The sequence below is a fragment of the Leptopilina boulardi genome, unplaced genomic scaffold (genome assembly GCF_019393585.1).
Source record: "Leptopilina boulardi isolate dan_hultmark-lab unplaced genomic scaffold, ZJU_Lbou_2.1 LbouV2_40, whole genome shotgun sequence".
Lineage (NCBI taxonomy): Eukaryota > Metazoa > Arthropoda > Insecta > Hymenoptera > Figitidae > Leptopilina > Leptopilina boulardi.
In genome coordinates, this window is record NW_026137974.1 from 1,161,518 (window position 1) to 1,183,758 (window position 22,241).

At 24.6% G+C, this 22,241-nt stretch overlaps 1 protein-coding gene across 6 annotated transcripts; it reads left to right on the forward strand.

Annotated features, from left to right (window-relative positions):
* Positions 1 to 862: 862 nt before the first annotated feature.
* LOC127289267 (complement factor H-like) lies at positions 863 to 21,783 on the forward strand. Of its 6 annotated transcripts, XM_051317100.1 has the most exons (9): positions 18,314 to 18,627; positions 18,791 to 18,958; positions 19,052 to 19,414; positions 19,518 to 19,891; positions 20,018 to 20,081; positions 20,211 to 20,408; positions 20,603 to 20,934; positions 21,143 to 21,206; positions 21,334 to 21,783. In XM_051317100.1, the coding sequence occupies exons 3-9, from the start codon at positions 19,102 to 19,104 to the stop codon at positions 21,585 to 21,587; spliced, it is 1,599 nt and encodes a 532-aa protein (XP_051173057.1). In that variant the 5' UTR covers positions 18,314 to 18,627; positions 18,791 to 18,958; positions 19,052 to 19,101; the 3' UTR covers positions 21,588 to 21,783. The 6 variants fall into 6 exon arrangements, with proteins under 6 accessions (XP_051173055.1, XP_051173052.1, XP_051173056.1 ...); XM_051317098.1 differs by lacking the exons at positions 18,314 to 18,627; positions 18,791 to 18,958; positions 19,052 to 19,414; positions 19,518 to 19,891; positions 20,018 to 20,081 and adding exons at positions 863 to 1,491; positions 8,943 to 9,305; positions 9,408 to 9,781; positions 9,908 to 9,971; XM_051317095.1 differs by lacking the exons at positions 18,314 to 18,627; positions 18,791 to 18,958; positions 19,052 to 19,414; ... (4 more) ...; positions 21,143 to 21,206; positions 21,334 to 21,783 and adding exons at positions 1,043 to 1,491; positions 1,585 to 1,947; positions 2,050 to 2,423; ... (3 more) ...; positions 3,666 to 3,729; positions 3,857 to 4,668.
* The last annotated feature ends 458 nt before the right edge of the window (positions 21,784 to 22,241 follow it).

The window sequence follows — 22,241 nt, forward strand, 5'->3', positions numbered from 1 at the left end:
GTCAGTTTTTTAAAATTCAAAATGGCAGACGAGAATTAAAAAATTCATTGGATTCGCTCGAAAATTGTTACTCGGGGGGTTTCAGGGTTAGCAAATTTGATCATTTTTAAAAATAAGTTTTAGGAAAGTACGCCATTTTGAATTTAAAAAATTTGACTTTTATTTTTGTATTTACATTCAATCACTCCAAAATACTTTCTGTAGCAAGTTTTGCAAAAATCCGTTATGATTTGATAAAGTTATTGAAGGTTTTAATTGTGTAATGCATTTTAATTTTTAACCTGTTTGATTTTTGTATTTATATATGATGCATTATTACATAATAGGTTTATTATCGTATTTTTTTTTGAGTTTTTATATAAGTTTAACAATTGCAATACTTTAAATTTATTTTCCCTAAGATTTTTCTGAAATACAGTGGCGTTCGCATTTACCCCGGTATTTTAGGAAAGTTGCAAAGTATCGAGGTAAATACGAACGCTAAGTTTCCTGCGATTGTAATTTATTAAAAATTTTTGCTACCCTATAAAATTGTTCTATGGAAGTAAAGTAACAACTTCTTGCACCAGAATACCGGAAGTATTTTTTTTTAAAGGAAAAACTTATGTTATTGTTGAAACTTACTAAAAGTGTTCGGATTTTACCCCGGTTGAACCTATGGAATAATTTTTTAACTGATATTAATGTTCGTAAATTATTAATGATAAAAATATACCACATGTAAAATAAATATTGAAATACGAATAAATATATTAAATTTTGTAACCAGTATAAAACTGAGTAAACTTTATAATCTATTAATAACAAGTCATATATAAGAGTACTCGGAATTGTATTTCTTTTAGTTGAGAAGTAGCATCATCACACTCATTTAACATTTTTCGTGTTCTTTCACAAAGTTGAAAATTCATAAATTTTATAAAAATATATTGATAACAATTTTTAAAAATAATTTTTTCTTTTTAAAATCGTGAGCAAGAAAAAATTTATAATAAAATATAGAAAAATTTTTAAATCGTTAAAAATATATGACACAAAAAGCTATTTGTGATTAAAGACTTTAGAAAAAAAAACTTTGCAATCATGTTGCAACTATAAGGATTTTTTTTTTTTTTTAATACTATCATGTCTTAAAAATCATAAATATGAAAGAAGATAAGGTAAACGCATAAAAAAAGCTGTGCAATTTTAGTTGGAATTTATTTTTCAAGACGTTCAGTAAGAAAATTGACAAACAAAGTCAAAAAATGGATTTTGATCGTAATAAATTGATTCTTACAATTTCCATCGCATTATTTATTCCAAATGTACAATCCTCTACAGAAACTGAATTAAAATGCGAGCCACTAGAAATAAGAAATGCACAATTTGTTACACTGGAAAATTATAGCAAAGGGCTCGTACTTTGCAATGATTTTCATGTACTACAAGGAGATTCTACTCTAACTTGCATTAATGGAAAATGGAGTGGTGAACGACCCATATGTATTCGTAAGTATTTCACGATTTTTATATATACTGTATATATTTTAATAAACGTTAATTCTATTTTCAAGAAATAATTTTAATATGAAAATTACACAGCTTATACGTGTTTGAAATCATCCGAAACATATTACTACATCGATAATGGAATGGCAGTAGATAGAAAAATTGGTAACGATGGACAAGTTTTTATTCAATATATTTGCAATAAAAATTATACATTGATAGGAAAACATTGGGCAGTATGTATAGATGGAGAATGGTCAAATCTACCACCTCAATGTAAATTATCGGAAAATCTCAAATGTCCAGAAATTAGTTTTGAATATGGACAAATTGAACTAAATGACGAAGGTGACATTGCGACATTAACCTGCGATTTAAATTATTTCCTTACTGGAAATTCAACAATAATATGTAGTAAGGGAATATGGAAAACAGAAGATTATCCCGAATGTACTCGTAAGTATTTTTTCTATTGAAAAAATATGTACAAAAAAAAGACTTAATAATTTCCTATTACTTTTTCGATTACGTTGTTAATATTGTTTAAAATTTTTGCAGCAACTGACTCTTTATTGATTAAAGCTCAGTACCTTGAGATGGATAGTTTTACATTACGTTATTTTGATATTGAAAATTGTAAAGGTGAAACTGAAGAAATAACATATTCAGGACGTACATTATTAAAATATTCTTGCAACACAAATTACACATTGATTGGCGAAAATTGGGCAATGAGAATATATGGAAAATGGTTTAATGATCCACCTATATGTAAATTAACAAAGGAACTAGAGTGTCTTCCATTTTATTATGGAAAAGAATATGTTACATTCAATAAGTATGGCAATGAACTATATGCAAGAATAGTATGCAATGAATTTTTTTATTATAATGGTAATGAAAAAATACCAGAAAATGTAAATGCAGCTATTGTAAGTGTATTTTAATATTAAAAAAAAATTTCCAAATTATTGTTTCTTTTATTTTTCATTTGTATATTAAAAATTGGATTTATTTTCATAAAAATGTGATTTATCGAAAATATTTTTAAATCCGCAGGGAGTGAATAAATGCATTAATGGAACTTGGGGCATAGATATAGAAAATGGCGACCCTTGCCTACGTAAGTAATTCTTTTTTTTCTTTTCATTTCGTTTAAAAGTAATTAGAATAGGAAAAATTCAAACCAAATTTTACCTGCACTTCTAGGACATTTGTTATTCCCACATTTCATGAAATTTATTTTGCAGCTTTGCAATGTGATACTACAGTTGAAAATGGACAAGCTTCAGTTTCTAAATGGTTCATGTCAATGAAATTGTATTGTAATACAAATTACGAGCCTATTGTAGATGAAATATTAAACTGCAATCCATCTACTGGTAGATGGCTTCCTTCATATAGTTTTGTACCATTTGAAAGTAGAAATGCAATTACCAACTGTTATCGTAAGTATTTCTTCTATTTTTGTTCTTACATTTAATGAATGTTTAAAAAAATATTAAAACAAAATTTATTGCATACGTAAATGGAATCGCAACAATATTTACATTGTCGATTTTTATAAAGCTGAAAAAATATTAAATTTTATTTTCGTTTATCTGGAATTACATTTAAATTAAAAAATTTCAGATCATAATTGCTTAAGAAATTCTACGTTTTATAATTTATCAAATGGATATGTAGAGAAAACTTTTCCTGACAAGAAAACGGTTACTTTAAATTATTATTGCAATAAAAATTATACACTGATCGGAGAACAATCAGTAACTTGTGATGATGGAAAATGGTTGAAAACACCACCTCAATGTAAATTAACAAAAACACTGAAATGTCCACCGTTCAAATATGGAAGTTCAAGTGTAACATTTTTGGAAGATGGCAATGTTGCTAGAATAAATTGCGATGATGCTAGTAGTTTTTTAAGAACAATAGAAATGACTAAAGTCCGAGAAAACTTATCTGTAAGTCAAAAAATATATATATATATGTATATAATTTTGTTTTCAAAAGATGATAATCAAAGTGTTTCAAACAAATCACTCTCTCAATATATAAATAAATAAAAATTTCAAAAATTAACATAATATTTATTGGATGTAGGAGACAATTTTTTTTTAACGATTTGTATATTCACCTTTCATAAAAATGTTGCATGAAATTATTTTCCATAGATGGGAGAGCGACGATGCATTAATGGAAATTGGACAGGTGATGTTAATTACAAAAATTGTGAACGTAAGTATTTGTCAAAAATTAAATTTCAAAAATACAATAACAGACTCCAAGGAACCCTCCCGAATATAACATGTTATAAGGGAATTAAATTTATTATTAATATATTAATTGTTATTTTTATCCGCAGGTTGTGTACGAATAAATATGGATAATGCAAGAATAACGAATGACGTATGGGATACGAAAATGACAATATATTGCCTTACAATACATGTGCTTGAAGGAGATTCAAATTTCATTTGTCGTCGTAATATTTGGGTACCTTCTACGAGTGATGGAGAATTGATTGTTAATTCTGAAAAAAAATTTCCACCTATTTGTAAATACCCGTTTGATAAGTTTTTGATTAAATATATTGGCAGAAACAATATTAGTGGATGGCATAACTATCAGCAAGAATTGGAACCTTATATACGTGGATAATTTTAATGTGCCAGCATGGCGGCCGCAGTGTAGTAAATTAATAAAAACAAATTTAAATGTTGTTTTTCCTGTTTTTGAAATATTATTTAATTAATTAATGTTAACAAAAAATGAAATATTTTAGAAACAAATAAAATTACTGTATTTCTAAACTTATCAAAAGACATCTACTGTAATTCCGCATCCAACGAGTCCTATATATGATGTATTGTATGGATTACTAACAATTTACTAATCCAAAATATTTCATATAAGGCTCGTTGGATGCAAAATAACAAAAAATTACAAATGGTAAGTTCAGAATCACAGTAATTTTATTGTTTCTACAATTAATTATGTAATTAATTAATTAATATCTCAAAACAAAAAAAAAACACAAAATTTGTTTATTAATTTAATTATTACTATTATATAATTTTTTTTTCTTTTTTGAATAACATTTTAATAATATTTTATTATCTATTTAAAAAATATGTGAATTTAATAATAAAATAAATATTAACATTGAAACAAAAACCTTGATGTTTTTTGTCTGACAATTAGTATATTGTTAATAAACTTACAAAAAATTATTATTATCATTATTATTATTATTGCAATATTCTTTTTTCAAAATTGAATCTTATTGTTTCAATTTTAACTCAATAGTGCGCAATTAAAATTAATTTTTTTTATTTCCTTTAAAAAGATGAGGTTTTATTCAATAAAGAATATAAATATAAATATAATGATGAAAGTGCGCATGTTAACAATTGATTGGTTTGCGAGAACATGTAAAAAAGAACTTTTAAACGATTTGCATAATAATTATTATTACATTTTATACCTATTTTTTTATTGATTATTTTTATATTTATAAAAATTTTATACAACAAGATATTCTCTATTATTTTTAACAAATAATTTAATTTAATATTTACTTAACTAAATTTTGGTTGAGAATTAATAAAACTGTTTAATAGTAAATATTTTCATACGAGTTTCGAATCTGTTTCCAGTCGGTAAAGTAGATACAGAGAAGGTGCCACTGAACATTGTTCATGAATTTAACCGCGTAAAATTTGCAAATTATATTAAATGGCAATTAGTATGAATGAATTTTAGGTTATGTAATCATTCGGAGAATTAATAATTGTGACAAATAACCATTCGGAAGAATGAAGTTTATGCTAAAGAAGTTCTGGGTAAAATAAATATTATGTCAATAAATAATTCTATTATTTCAAAATTAGAATAAATGATTATTCGAAAAAATAAAAATTATGTTAAATGGTATTTCGCAATATAAAAATTATGTGAAATGACATTTCGATAATAAGAATTTCGATGTTTTGAAAATTATGAAATTTGGGAAATAATCATGCGCCCCGAAATATCACTTATTATTTTCGAGATTTTTAATTGTAAGTAGGTATTTGTTTATTTTTTGAATCTACATGGGAACATTATTGTAACAAAACAACAATAATACGTTTGCTTTTTAAGTCCCCTTTGTTAAGAGTGCGTCACATTTATACCTATGTGCAAATTTTAAACTTCGATAATGAAAAAAATATTACATATAATAATCGTGAATATATTTCGTTCATTCTGTCCACACCTGAAGTTAGTATTTGTTATAGGTCTTTTGTTTTTTTTAAATGTGTTGTTTGACATTATTTTATGTTGGTTAAAATTTTTCAATGTTTTGACATTGTCATTTGTGCGGTCGTATTTTAATTATTAAAAATTATAAAATTGTTAGAATCGTGCAAAAAAATTGTGAGGATTGTGAGAAAAATTGATTCGATTGCTGTTAGAGTAAGCTGCATAAGTTGATGGTAAGTTTAATTTAAAATATATAATAATTTTATCAAATTTCAAAAATTTATTTATTTTTGTTATTATAATTAAAATTTTGTATTATATATGTTACATTAATTAATTAATTAGGAATATTGAATAATATATATTAAATATTAAATTTAAATTAATAATTTATAAATTATTTATTTATTAATTTAAATTTATTAATAATAATAATAATTATTATTTATTATTATATAATAAAAAATAAAAAATTTTATTTAATGATAAATATTTTGATGATAAGAAATTTTTACAAGACCTTTACCGATATATGTTATATTAAAAATTATCAATTTAAATTTTAAATCGAAAATTTTCTTGAAGAATTTCTGAAAAATTATCGATAGATATTTAAATATAAATTTTTATTAATTTTTTAAAAAAAGCAAATCACGCGTGCATGATTTTAGACGTTTTTTTTGTTCCAAAATAATAAAATTATTTTACTTAATAAACATTCAGCCAGACATACATTAGGACTTAAAAATTTTCAATCAGAACATTAATTATTAAGATAAAATCATTTTTTCTACCTTTAATGTAATAAAACTTAATAAATAAAAATTATTATAAAAAAATTTATTTTCTTAAAGTTTTTAAAAATTAAATTTTTTAGAATCTTTGATAAAATAATTTCCTCGATATCATGTTTGAAAAATTATGGATTTATAAAAAAATAATTGAATTTATATATTTAAATATGTAAAATTTTGATTAAAAATAAAGTTGTTTTTCTACAGATCCTCCTTATATTTCGATCAACGATGTCAGCGACATTAAAAAACTGGAAAAAAATGTGGACAATGAATATTTGCGCAAGGGAATTGTGAGAGTTAAAAAAATGAAGAAAAAGAAGATGATTCAGAAAAAAAAATTAAATTAAAAAAAAATTGATTATGTTAAATATTTAAATAGAATTTAAGTCAAGAAGCTGAAGTACACAACGTTTACCAAGAAATTTTTTTTAAAAGTTGTATATTAAGCCTAAATTAGATATTAAATCATTCTTCAAATAACTATTCCGCCTATGTTAAATATATGTAATTTAGACGTAATATTTAACTTTTTTAAAAAAATGTTTTTATTGATAAATGTTGCGTACTTCAGCTTCGTCTCAATTCTATTAAATATTAATTATATAAAAGTATAATTTTCATTATTATTATTAACAATGTAATAATAATATAATAAATTAAAAATATTATTGATAATATTAATTTTAATTTCTTTATAATAAACAATTATAACCCTAATTTCACGCGCTTGCGCGCGTATAATTTTGCTAGTATTTTTAATAATTGCTTCTTCATAAGGTGAAAATAGTGGTGAATAAAAAAAAATGGGCATGATTTGTTTAGATTTTGAACAGGTATTTCGCACTTCTCATTTGAATGGAAAATAAAAATTTGTTATTTTCTTTGTGAAAATGGTAAATTGATATATTATACTAGGTAACTATACTTCTTTTAACAACTTTTCTGAAAAAAATAAGTATAATTATAATAAAATGAAAAGTACACTGAATTAGAAATTTCCTCATATTTTTTCGCAGTTCTCATTTGAATAAAAAGTAAAAATTTATCGTTTTCTTTGTAAAAATGGTAAATTTATATATTAGACTAGGTAACTATACTTTATTAAACTAATTATGTGAACAAATAAGTATAATTATAATGAAATGAAAAGTACACTGAAATTATTAGCATACACCACATTTTTATTTCACCTTTCAATATTTTTTACTTTTAATAATTTTCAATAATCTTTTCTTTTTTTAAAATTTAATTTAAATAACTTTCAATAATTGTTGGGAAATGTTCTATATTAGAATAAGACTTGAGTGTGAAAAACATGATAAGAAAATTAACATTTGAAATTGACTTATAGAAATTAAATATTCACGATAGTTTGAAGAGTAGGTTTTTTTCTTTTTTATTTTACCTATGTTAAATAAAATTACTAGGAAAAAAATTGATAAGAGAATAAAAATATTTTTTTCTAAAATAATATGTTTTAATATGGAATAATTTCTTAACTAATATTAATGTTCGTAAATTATTGATGATAAAAATATACCACATGTAAAATAAATATTGAAATACGAATAAATATATTAAATTTTTTAACCAGTATAAAACTGAGTAAACTTTATAATATAGTAATAACAAGTCCTATATAAGAGTACTCGGAATTGTATTTTTTTAGTTAAGAAGTAGCATCATCACACTCATTTAACATTTTTCGTGTTCTTTCACAAAGTTTAAAATTCATAAATTTTATAAAAATATATTGATAACAATTTTTAAAAATAATTTTTTCTTTTTAAAATCGTGAGCAAGAAAAAATTTATAATAAAATATGGAAAAATTTTAAAATCCTTAAAAATATATGACACAAAAAGCTATTTGTGATTAAAGACTTTAGAAGAAAAAAAACTTTGCAATCATGTTGCAACTATAAGGAATTTTTTTTTATAATATTATCATGTATTAAAAATTACAAACATAAAAGAAGATAAGGTAAACGCTTAAAAAAGCTGTGCAATTTTAGTTGGAATTTATTTTTCAAGACGTTCAGTAATAAAATTGACAAACAAAGTCAGAAAATGGATTTTGATCGTAATAAATTGATTCTTACAATTTTCATCGCATTATTTATTCCAAATGTACAATCCTCTACAGAAACTGAATTAAAATGCGAGCCACTGGAAATAAGAAATGCACAATTTGTTACACTGGAAAATTATAACAAAGGGCTCGTACTTTGCAATGATTTTCATGTACTACAAGGAGATTCTACTCTAACTTGCATTAATGGAAAATGGAGTGGTGAACGACCCATATGTATTCGTAAGTATTTCACGATTTTTATATATACTGTATATATTTTAATAAACGTTAATTCTATTTTCAAGAAATAATTTTAATATGAAAATTACACAGCTTATACGTGTTTGAAATCATCCGAAACGTATTACTACATCGATAATGGAATGGCAGTAGATAGAAAAATTGGTAACGATGGACAAGTTTATGTTGAATATAGTTGCAATAAAAATTATACATTGATAGGAAGAAATTGGGCAGTATGTATAGATGGAGAATGGTCAAATCTACCACCTCAATGTAAATTATCGAAAAATCTCAAATGTCCAGAAATTAGTTTTAAATATGGACAAATTCAACTAAATGACGAAGGTGACATTGCGACATTAACCTGCGATTTAAATTATTTGCTTACTGGAAATTCAACAATAATATGTAGTAATGGAATATGGAAAACAGAAGATTATCCCGAATGTACTCGTGAGTATTTTTTCTATTGAAAAAATATGTACAAAAAAAAGACTTAATAATTTCCTATTACTTTTTCGATTACGTTGTTAATATTGTTTAAAATTTTTGCAGCAACTGACTCTTTGTTGATTAAAGCTCAGTACCTTGAGATGGATAGTTTTACATTACGTTATTTTGATATTGAAAATTGTAAAGATGAAACTGAAGAAATATCATATACAGGACGTACATTATTAAAATATTCTTGCAACACAAATTACACATTGATTGGCGAAAATTGGGCAATGAGAATATATGGAAAATTGTTTAATGATCCACCTGTATGTAAATTAACAAAGGAACTAGAGTGTCTTCCATTTTATTATGAAAAAGAATATGTTACATTCAATAAGTATGGCAATGAACTATATGCAAGAATAGAATGCAATGAATTTTCTTATTATAATGGTAATGAAAAAATACCAGAAAATGTAAATGCAGCTATTGTAAGTGTATTTTAATATTTAAAAAAATTTCCAAATTATTGTTTCTTTTATTTTTCATTTGTATATTAAAAATTGGATTTATTTTCATAAAAATGTGATTTATCAAAAATATTTTTAAATCCGCAGGGAGTGAATAAATGCATTAATGGAACTTGGGGCATAGATATAGAAAGTGACGAACCTTGCCTACGTAAGTAATTCTTTTTTTTCTTTCCATTTTGTTTAAAAGTAATTAGAATAGGAAAAATTCAAACCAAATTTTGGTCCTGCACTTCTAGGACATTTGTTGTTCCCACATTTCATGAAATTTATTTTGCAGCTTTGCAATGTGATACTACAGTTGAAAATGGACGAGCTTCAGTTTCTAAATGGTACATGTCAATGAAATTGTATTGTAATACAAATTACGAGCCTATTGTAGATGAAATATTAAACTGCAATCCATCTACTGGTAGATGGCTTCCTTCATATAGTTTTGTACCATTTGAAAGTAGAAATGCAATTACCAACTGTTATCGTAAGTATTACTTCTATTTTTGTTCTTACATTTAATGAATGTTAAAAAAAATATTAAAACAAAATTTATTGCATACGTAAATGGAATCGCAACAATATTTACATCGTCGATTTTGATAAAGCTGAAAAAATATTAAATTTTATTTTCGTTTATTTTGAATTACATTTAAATTAAAAAATTTCAGATCATAATTGCTTAAGAAATTCTACGTTTTATAATTTATCAAACGGATATGTAGAGAAAACTTTTCCTGACAAGAGAACGGTTACTTTAAATTATTATTGCAATGAAAATTATACACTGATCGGAGAACAATCAGTAACTTGTGATGATGGAAAATGGTTGAAAACACCACCTCAATGTAAATTAACAGAAACACTGAAATGTCCACCGTTCAAATATGGAAGTTCAAGTGTAACATTTTTGGAAGATGGCAATGTTGCTAGAATAAATTGCGATGATGCTAGTAGTTTTTTAAGAACAATAGAAATGACTAAAGTCCGAGAAAACTTATCTATAAGTCAAAAAAAAAATATATATATATATATATGTGGGGCATTCTTTCTCAACGGGAGCATTGCTCCCCCCAAAAATGGTTTGGACGAAAAGAGTTCAGTTAGGTCTCAAATTTTAGGTATTTACGTCTATTTTGAAAACCAAAGTGGCACTTTTTAAAATTCAAGATGGCTGATCTAATATGGCGGAAAATTAAAATAAAAATAGATTAAATTCACTTAAAATTTGTTACTCGCGAGTTTTTTGGGTCGCTGAATATGAATCTGACATCAATTTTGTTAAAGCAAGTCAGGATTTTTTCCTAACCTCAAAAAACATGTCGGATTTAAGACAACAAGCAAATTTTTTTAAATAATCTCGAATTTGTTTAAACCTTGTTACTCAGGGGTTTTTGGGGTCGCTGATTTCGAATCTAGAGTCAGATTTTTAAAATTCAAAATGGCGGATCCAATATGGAGAACGAGTTTTTTAAAAACTATTGGATTCTTATGAAACTTGGTGTCTTTTCTTTTTCATATTCGTGCATTTTGTAATTTTTGTAATTGGTTTCTTTAGAATCCTCCATGAAAAATAATGTTTCATTTGGTAGACATCCTACCGATTTTATTGTTTGTATAAAGTCCCTGTATTTATGTTGGGCAATTGATTACTAGCTTTAATATAGTCTTTGCCTAAACATCTTTCTCAACTTCAAGATAATTCTTTATGTTTGTAAACTACCAACAGAAAAAAAATTTTGAAGAAATTTTAATTTCCTACAATGTTATAGGCCCTATAGTAAAAATGACTACGCTTAGCGGTTTTTTTTCCTCAAGCTAGCAGAATTTGTTCTATTAACACTAAACTCGTGATTATTACGTCTATTATTATTACCCCCAAATGACAAGTTTCAAACATAGATGGTCAAATTTTTTAAATTTCTGCAATCTTAGATACACCATCTTTAATTTTTAAAAGGGCCAATATGCTTCTCATGACGATCTACCTTTTCAAATGTTGAAAATCTAACATCAGATTTATAATTAGCGACTCAAAAACCGTCAGATACTATGTTTCATAAAAATTCAAGTTTTTTAAATTCTCGTCCGCTATATTAGATCCGTCATTTTGAATTTAAACAAATCTATCTTCAGATTCGTAATTAGTGACCCTAAAACCCCTATATATCAAGTTTTTTAAAAATTCACCATTTTTTAAAAAACTCGTTCTCCATATTGGATCCGCCATTTTGAATTATAAAAATCTGACTCTAGATTCGAAATCAGCGACCCCAAAAACCCTTGAGTAACAAGGTTTAAGCAAATTCGAGATTATTTAAAAAAATTTGCTTGTTGTCTTAAATCTGACATGTTTTTTGAGGTTAGGAAAAAATTCTGACTTGCTTTAACAAAATTGACTTCAGATTCATATTCAGCGACCCAAAAAACTCGCGAGTAACAAATTTTAAGTGAATTTAATCTATTTTTATTTTAATTTTCCGCCATATTAGATCCGCCATCTTGAATTTTAAAAAGTGCCACTTTGCTTTTCAAAATAGACGTAAATAGCTAAAATTTGAGACCTAACTGAACTCTTTTCGTCCAATCCATTTTTGGGGGGAGCAATTCTCCCGTTGAGAAAGAATGCCCCATGTATATAATTTTGCTTTCATAAGATGATAATCAAAGTGTTTCAAACAAATCACTCTCTGAATGTATAAATAAATAAAAATTTCAAAAATTAACATAATATTTATTGGATATAGGAGACAATTTTTTTTAACGATTTGTATATTCACCTTTCATAAAAATATTGCATGAAATTATTTTCCATAGATGGGCGAGCGACGATGCATTAATGGAAATTGGACAGGTGATATTAATTACAAAAATTGTGAACGTAAGTATTTGTCTAAAATTAAATTTTAAAAATACAATAACAGAGACCAAGAAACCCTCCCAAATATAACAATTTTTAAGGGAATAAAATGAATTATTAATATATTAATTATTATTTTTATCCGCAGGTTGTGTACGAATAAATATGGATAATGCAATAGTAATGAATGACGAATGGGATACGACAATGACAATATATTGCCTTTCAAAACATGTGCTTGAAGGAGATTCAAATTTCATTTGTCGTCGTAATATTTGGGTACCTTCGACAAGTGATGGAGAATTGATTCTTAATTCTGAAAAAAAATTTCCACCTGTTTGTAAAGATCTGTTTGATAAGTTTGTTATTGATTCTCTTAACAAACCCTATCGTAATGGATAGCATAACTATCGGCATGTATTGAAATCTAAGATACGTGTATAATTTTAATGTGCCAACATGGCGGCCGCAGTGTAATACATTAATAAAAACAAATTTAAATGTTGTTTTTCCTGTTTTTGAAATATTATTTAATTAATTAATGTTAAGAAAAAATGAAATATTTTAGAAACAAATAAAATTACTGTATTTCTGAACTTATCAAAAGACATCTACTGTAATTCCGCATCCAACGAGTCCTATATATGAAGTATTGTATGGATTACTAACAATTTACTAATCCAAAATATTTCATATAAGGCTCGTTGGATGCAAAATAACTAAAACTTACAAATGGTAAGTTCGGAAGCACAGTAATTTTATTATTTCTACAATTAATTATGTAATTAATTAATTAATATCTCAAAACAAAAAAAAACACAAAATTTGTTTATTAATTTAATTATTACTATTATATAATTTTTTTTTCTTTTTTGAATAACATTTTAATAATATTTTATTACCTATTTAAAAAATATGTGAATTTAATAATAAAATAAATATTAACATTGAAACAAAAACCTTGATGTTTTTTGTCTGACAATTAGTATATTGTTAATAAACTTACAAAAAATTATTATTATCATTATTATTATTATTATTGCAATATTCTTTTTTCAAAATTGAATCTTATTGTTTCAATTTTAACTCAATAGTGCGCAATTAAAATTAATTTTTTTTATTTCCTTTAAAAAGATGAGGTTTTATTCAATAAAGAATATAAATATAAATATAATGATGAAAGTGCGCATGTTAACAATTAATTGGTTTGCGAGAACATGCACAGTGGCCGATTTCCCGAAAAACCTGGCCAAAAATCGAAAAATGATACGATTTCAATCAAAATTGGTATACCCATGTTTTTTGGGCTTCTGAATTCAAATTTTACATTGGTTGTGTCAAATTCAAAATGGCGGATCCAAAATGGCCGTTTAGATTTTAAAAAACTTTGCTAAAAATTAAAAAATGGTACGATTTTAACCAAACTTAGTATACTTACGTTTACTGGGTTTCTGAAATCAAATTTTACATTTGTTTTATCAAATTCAATATGGCGGATCCAAAATATTTGCTGGTATTATAAAATTGCGTATATGTGTTAGAGTTTATTTTTTTTAAATTACAGAAAGTGCTTAAATTTTAGTTTAAAGCGAATGCGAATGAAGAAAAAGTCAGTCTTTTACGTTCAGTTGCACCGGCGGCCGGTGCAACGCGCTGTCGGTAAACCGCGCTGGGTGAAATAAAAAGTGATACCAAAACTGCAGGGGCAGCTTGGGGCAGCTGATTTCAATTAAAATGAATTAAAAATATATTCTAGTTTATGATAATACCAGGTAGGGCGCGGATATCGGTGGATTTCACAACTATTTTCATGATTTACGTTAATAAAACAATACAAAAATCGTAGCCATGAATAGCGATGTTTAATGTCATTTTTTAAAAACTGTACGTTTTAAATGTGATGATAAATACATTCAACCTATTTCATACACCTTTGTTAATAATTCCCAAAAAAAGATATTCAAAAATCTGTTGTATATTAGTATATTTTCACTATTTTAACTGTGACGAAAATTTATAGTTATGAAACGTTCTGAGTAAATCTCTGGCAAAGATCACTTTTACTTGTTCACATAATAAATTGGTGATAAAAAAAGTGTAATTTTTTTCGCAAAATTATGTAGTGAACCCTTCTTTATAATATTCAATAATAAAAAGTATAAATTTCTGAAAAAATTTTTTTGACTTTTGGCCAGGTTTTTCGGGAAATCGGCCACTGTGACATGTAAAAAAGAACTTTTAAACGCTTTGCATAATAATTATTATTACATTTTATACCTATTTTTTTATTGCTTATTTTTATATTTATAAAAATTTTATACAACAAGATATTCTCTATTATTTTTAACGAATAATTTAATTTAATATTTATTTAACTGAATTTTGGTTGAGAATTAATAAAAATGTTTAATAGTAAATATTTTCATACGAGTTTCGAATCTGTTTCCAGTCGGTAAAGTAGATACAGAGAAGGTGCCACTGAACATTGTTCATGAATTTAACCGCGTAAAATTTGCAAATTATATTAAATGGCAATTAGTATGAATGAATTTTAGGTTATGTAATCATTCGGAGAATTAATAATTGTGACAAATAACCATTCGGAAGAATGAAGTTTATGCTAAAGAAGTTCTCGGTAAAATAAATATTATGTCAATAAATAATTCTATTATTTCAAAATTAGAATAAATGATTATTCGAAAAAATAAAAATTATGTTAAATGGTATTTCGCAATATAAAAATTATGTGAAATGACATTTCGATAATAAGAATTTCGATGTTTTGAAAATTATGAAATTGAAATTTGGGGAATAATCATGCGCCCCGAAATATCACTTATTATTTTCGAGATTTTTAATTGTAAATAGCTATTTGTTTATTGTTTTAACCTACATGGGAATATTATTGTAACAAAACAACAATAATACGTTTGCTTTATAAGTCCCCTTTGTTAAGAGTGCGTCACATTTATACCTATGTGCAAATTTTAAACTTGGATAATGAAAAAAATATTACATATAATAATCGTGAATATCTTTCGTTCATTCTGTCCACACCTGAAGTTAGTATTTGTTATAGGTCTTTTGTTTTTTTTAAATGTGTTGTTTGACATTATTTTATGTTGGTTAAAATTTTTCAATGTTTTGACATTGTCATTTGTGCGGTCGTATTTTAATTATTAAAAATTATAAAATTGTTAGAATCGTGCAAAAAAATTGTGAGGATTGTGAGAAAAATTGATTCGATTGCTGTTAGAGTAAGCTGCATAAGTTGATGGTAAGTTTAATTTAAAATATATAATAATTTTATCAAATTTCAAAAATTTATTTATTTTTGTTATTATAATTAAAAAAATTTATATTATATATGTTACATTAATTAATTAATTAGGAATATTGAATAATATATATTAAATATTAAATTTAAATTAATAATTTATAAATTATTTATTTATTAATTTAAATTTATTAATAATAATAATAATTATTATTTATTATTATATAATAAAAAATAAAAAATTTTATTTAATGATAAATATTTTGATGATAAGAAATTTTTACAAGACCTTTACCGATATATGTTATATTAAAAATTATCAATTTAAATTTTAAATCGAAAATTTTCTTGAAGAATTTCTGAAAAATTATCGATAGATATTTAAATAAAAATTTTTATTAATTTTTTAAAAAAAGCAAATCACGCGTGCATGATTTTAGACGTTTTTTTTTGTTCCAAAATAATAAAATTATTTTACTTAATAAACATTCTGCCAGACATACATTAGGACTTAAAAATTTTCAATCAGATCATTAATTATTAAGATAAAATCATTTTTTCTACCTTTAATGTAATAAAACTTAATAAATAAAAATTATTATAAAAAAATTTATTTTCTTAAAGTTTTTAAAAATTAAATTTTTTAGAATCTTTAATAAAATAATTTCCTCACGCAAAAAAATCTTTGCCTGAAACAGCAATAAGTTTCTCTGGAATAGCGATATATTTCTCAAAAATAGAGAAAACTTTCGCTGTTTTAGCGAAACATATCTCTGTTTTGGATAAAAATTTTTTTGCATGCTCGATATCATGTTTGAAAAATTATGGATTTATAAAAAAATAATTGAATTTATATATTTAAATATGTAAAATTTTGATTAAAAATAACGTTGTTTTTCTACAGATCCTTCTTATATTTCGATCAACGATGTCAGCGACATTAAAAAACTGGAAAAAAATGTGGACAATGAATATTTGCGCAAGGGAATTGTGAGAGTTAAAAAAATGAAGAAAAAGAAGATGATTCAGAAAAAAAAATTAAATTAAAAAAAATTGATTATGTTAAATATTTAAATAGAATTTAAGTCAAGAAGCTGAAGTACACAACGTTTACCAAGAAATTCTTTTTAAAAGTTGTATATTAAGCCTAAATTAGATATTAAATCATTCTTCAAATAACTATTCCGCCTATGTTAAATATATGTAATTTAGACGTAATATTTAACTTTTTTAAAAAAATGTTTTTATTGATAAATGTTGCGTACTTCAGCTTCGTCTCAATTCTATTAAATATTAATTATATAAAAGTATAATTTTCATTATTATTATTAACAATGTAATAATATTATAATAAATTAAAAATATTATTGATAATATTAATTTTAATTTCTTTATAATAAACAATTATAACGCTAATTTCGCGCACTTGCGCGCGTATAATTTTGCTAGTATTTTTAATAATTGCTTCTTCATAAGGTGAAAATAGTGGTGAATAAAAAAAAATGGGCATGATTTGTTTAGATTTTGAACAGGTATTTCGCACTTCTCATTTGAATGGAAAATAAAAATTTGTTATTTTCTTTGTGAAAATGGTAAATTGATATATTATACTAGGTAACTATACTTCTTTTAACAACTTTTCTGAAAAAAATAAGTATAATTATAATAAAATGAAAAGTACACTGAATTAGAAATTTCCTCATATTTTTTCGCAGTTCTCATTTGAATAAAAAGTAAAAATTTATCGTTTTCTTTGTAAAAATGGTAAATTTATATATTAGACTAGGTAACTATACTTTATTGAACTAATTATGTGAACAAATAAGTCTAATTATAATAAAATGAAAAGTACACTGAAATTATTAGCATACACCACATTTTTATTTCAGCTTTCAATATTTTTTACTTTTAATAATTTTCAATAATCTTTTCTATTTTAAAAATTTAATTTAAATAACTTTCAATAATTGTTGGGAAATGTTCTATATTAGAATAAGACTTGAGTGTGAAAAACATGATAAGAAAATTAACATTTGAAATTGACTTATAGAAATTAAATATTCACGATAGTTTGAAGAGTAGGTTTTTTTCTTTTTTATTTTACCTATGTTAAATAAAATTACTAGGAAAAAAATTGATAAGAGAATAAAAATATTTTTTTCTAAAATAATATGTTTTAATATGGAATAATTTCTTAACTAATATTAATGTTCGTAAATTATTGATGATAAAAATATACCACATGTAAAATAAATATTGAAATACGAATAAATATATTAAATTTTTTAACCAATATAAAACTAAGTAAACTTTATAATTTAGTAATATCAAGTGCTATATAAGAGTACTCGGAATTGTATTTTTTTTAATTGAGAAGTAGCATCATCACACTCATTTAACATTTTTCGTGTTCTTTTACAAAGTTAAAAATTCATAAATTTTATAAAAATATATTGATAACAATTTTTAAAAATAATTTTTTCTTTTTAAAATCGTGAGCAAGAAAAAATTTATAATAAAATATAGAAAAATTTTAAAATCCTTAAAAATATATGACACAAAAAGCTATTTGTGATTAAAGACTTTAGAAAAAAAAACTTTGCAATCATGTTGCAACTCTAAGGATTTTTTTTTAATACTATCATGTATTAAAAATCACAAACCTTAAAGGAAGATAAGGTAAACGCTTAAAAAAAGCTGTGCAATTTTAGTTGGAATTTATTTTTCAAGACGTTCAGTAATAAAATTGACAAACAAAGTCAAAAAATGGATTTTGATCGTAATAAATTGATTCTTACAATTTTCATCGCAATATTTATTCCAAATGTACAATCCTCTACAGAAACTGAATTAAAATGCGAGCCACTGGAAATAAGAAATGCACAATTTGTTACACTGGAAAATTATAACAAAGGGCTCGTACTTTGCAATGATTTTCATGTACTACAAGGAGATTCTACTCTAACTTGCATTAATGGTAAATGGAGTGGTGAACGACCCATATGTATTCGTAAGTATTTCACGATTTTTATATATACTGTATATATTTTAATAAACGTTAATTCTATTATCAAGAAATAATTTTAATATGAAAATTACACAGCTTATACGTGTTTGAAATCATCTGAAACGTATTACTACATCGATAATGGAATGGCAAAAGATAGAAAAATTGGTAACGATGGAGAAGTTTTTATTGAATATAGATGCAATAAAAATTATACATTGATAGGAAAAAATTGGGCAGTATGTATAGATGGAGAATGGTCAAATCTACCACCTCAATGTAAATTATCGAAAAATCTTAAATGTCCAGAAATTGGTTTTGAATATGGACAAATTGAACTAAATGACGAAGGTGACATTGCGACATTAACCTGCGATTTAAATTATTTCCTTACTGGAAATTCAACAATAATATGTAGAAATGGAATATGGAAAACAAAAGATCATCCCAAATGTACTGGCAAGTATTTTTTCTATTGAAAAAATATGTACAAAAAAAGAAAATGAATAATTTCCTTTTACTTTTTCGATTACGTTGTTAATATTGTTTATAATTTTTGCAGCAAATGACTCTTTATTGAGTGAAACTCAGTACCTTGAGATAATTAGTATTTCATCACCTTATTTTAATATTGAAAATTGTGAAGTTGTTACTAAAGTATTAAAATATTCAGGACGTACATTATTAAAATATTCTTGCAACACAAATTACACATTGATTGGCGAAAATTGGGCAATGAGAATATATGGAAAATGGTTTAATGATCCACCTGTATGTAAATTAACAAAGGAACTAGAGTGTCTTCCATTTCGTTATAGAAAAAAATTTCCTACATTCACTAAGAATGGCAAAGAACTACATGCAAGAATAGAATGCAATGAATTTTCTTATTATAATGGTAATGAAAGAATACCAGAAAATTTAAATGCAGCTATTGTAAGTGTATTTTAATATTTAAAAAAATTTCCAAATTATTGTTTCTTTTATTTTTCATTTGTATATTAAAAATTGGATTTATTTTCATAAAAATGTGATTTATCGAAAATATTTTTAAATCCACAGGGAGTAAATAAATGCATTAATGGAACTTGGGGCATTGATATAGAAAGTGACGAACCTTGCCTACGTAAGTAATTCTTTTTTTTCTTTTCATTTCGTTTAAAAGTAATTAGAATAGGAAAAATTCAAACCAAATTTTGGTCCTGCACTTCTAGGACATTTGTTGTTCCCACATTTCATGAAATTTATTTTGCAGCTTTGCAATGTGATACTACAGTTGAAAATGGACGAGCTTCAGTTTCTAAATGGTACATGTCAATGAAATTGTATTGTAATACAAATTACGAGCCTATTGTAGATGAAATATTAAACTGCAATCCATCTACTGGTAGATGGCTTCCTTCATATAGTTTTGTACCATTTGAAAGTAGAAATGCAATTACCAACTGTTATCGTAAGTATTTCTTCTATTTTAGTTAATTAATGAATTAATATTTTATGAATGCTTAAAAAAATATTAAAACAAAATCATTGCATACGTAAATAGAATCGCAACAATATTTACATCGTCGATTTTGATAAAGCTGAAAAAATATTAAATTTTATTTTCGTTTATTTTGAATTACATTTTAAATTAAAAAATTTCAGATCATAATTGCTTAAGAAATTCTACGTTTTATAATTTATCAAACGGATATGTAGAGAAAACTTTTCCTGACAAGAAAACGGTTACTTTAAATTATTATTGCAATGAAAATTATACACTGATCGGAGAACAATCAGTAACTTGTGATGATGGAAAATGGTTGAAAACACCACCTCAATGTAAATTAACAAAAACACTGAAATGTCCACCGTTCAAATATGGAAGTTCAAGTGTAACATTTTTGGAAGATGGCAATATTGCTAGAATAAATTGCGATGATTCTGGTACTTTTTTAAGAACAATAGAAATGACAAAAGTCCGAGAAAACTTATCTGTAAGTCAAAAAAAAAATATATATATATATGTATATAATTTTGTTTTCAAAAGATGATAATCAAAGTGTTTCAAACAAATCACTCTCTGAATGTATAAATAAATAAAAATTTCAAAAATTAACATAATATTTATTAGATATACAATTTTTTTTAACGATTTGTATATTCACCTCTCATAAAAATTTTGCATGAAATTATTTTCCATAGATGGGAGAGCAACGATGCATTAATGGAAATTGGACAGGTGATATTAATTACAAAAATTGTGAACGTAAGTATTTGTCTAAAATTAAATTTCAAAAATTCAATAACAGACTCCAAGGAACCCTCCCGAATATAACAATTTTTAAGGGAATAAAATGAATTATTAATATATTAATTATTATTTTTATCCGCAGGTTGTGTACGAATAAATATGGATAATGCAATAGTAATGAATGACCAATGGGATACGAGAATGATAATATATTGCCTTTCAAAACATGTGCTTGAAGGAGATTCAAATTTCATTTGTCATCGTAATATTTGGGTACCTTCGACAAGTGATGGAGAATTGATTGTTAATTCTGAAAAAAAATTTCCACCTGTTTGTAAAGATCTGTTTGATAAGTTTGTTATTGATTCTCTTAACAAACCCTATCGTAATGGATAGAATAACTATCGGCATGTATTGAACTTGTTACTCTCTATATTTGAATCAGCTATAAGTGGTATAGTTGAATCATCGAGAATCCGAGTTGATTCAGATTGAGAGAGTATATATATATTTTTTTCATTTTGTTTTTTTAATGTACGTGAAACTAACTTTATTTACACAAAAAATAAATGCCTTGGCAAACTGATTAAAATTTCTTGTTTTTTCTTTAACTGTACATATATATATATAAAATAAGATGAAATATTGGATTAATAATCTCTCTAAATTTGAATTAGTGAAAAGTGAGCTACTAATTTATTTTTTTTATTTCTCATGTAACTCACAATGATTTGCAAAACGTTTGTCATTAATTTAAGTATAATCACGTAATAAAAATGATTATTCAAATTTTACAATAATTTCAATTTATAAAATTATCAGTTATAATTTTATCAATTAAAAGAATACAATGTACAATTGATAAGGAATTAGTATATTTTTATTTAAATATAGTTACAATAAAAACTTTGTATACGAAATAATATAAAATAAATTTGACATTTTTTGTCGCTATTATTTTTTTACCTTCAAACAACACAAATTACCTTAAAAAAAACCTACCAATTGAATCTAAATTGCAAGAGAAATCTACCTTACCAATTGATGGTA

What these genes read in the sequence shown, in the direction of transcription:
- LOC127289267 (XM_051317095.1), top strand. Translation starts at nt 1,248, where the DNA reads ATGGATTTTGATCGTAATAAATTGATTCTTACAATTTCCATCGCATTA. An exon ending in TGAACGACCCATATGTATTC is followed by an intron (nt 1,492 to 1,584) that starts GTAAGTATTTCA and finishes AAAATTACACAG; the next exon opens with CTTATACGTGTTTGAAATCA. An exon ending in TAATTACAAAAATTGTGAAC is followed by an intron (nt 3,730 to 3,856) that starts GTAAGTATTTGT and finishes TTTTATCCGCAG; the next exon opens with GTTGTGTACGAATAAATATG.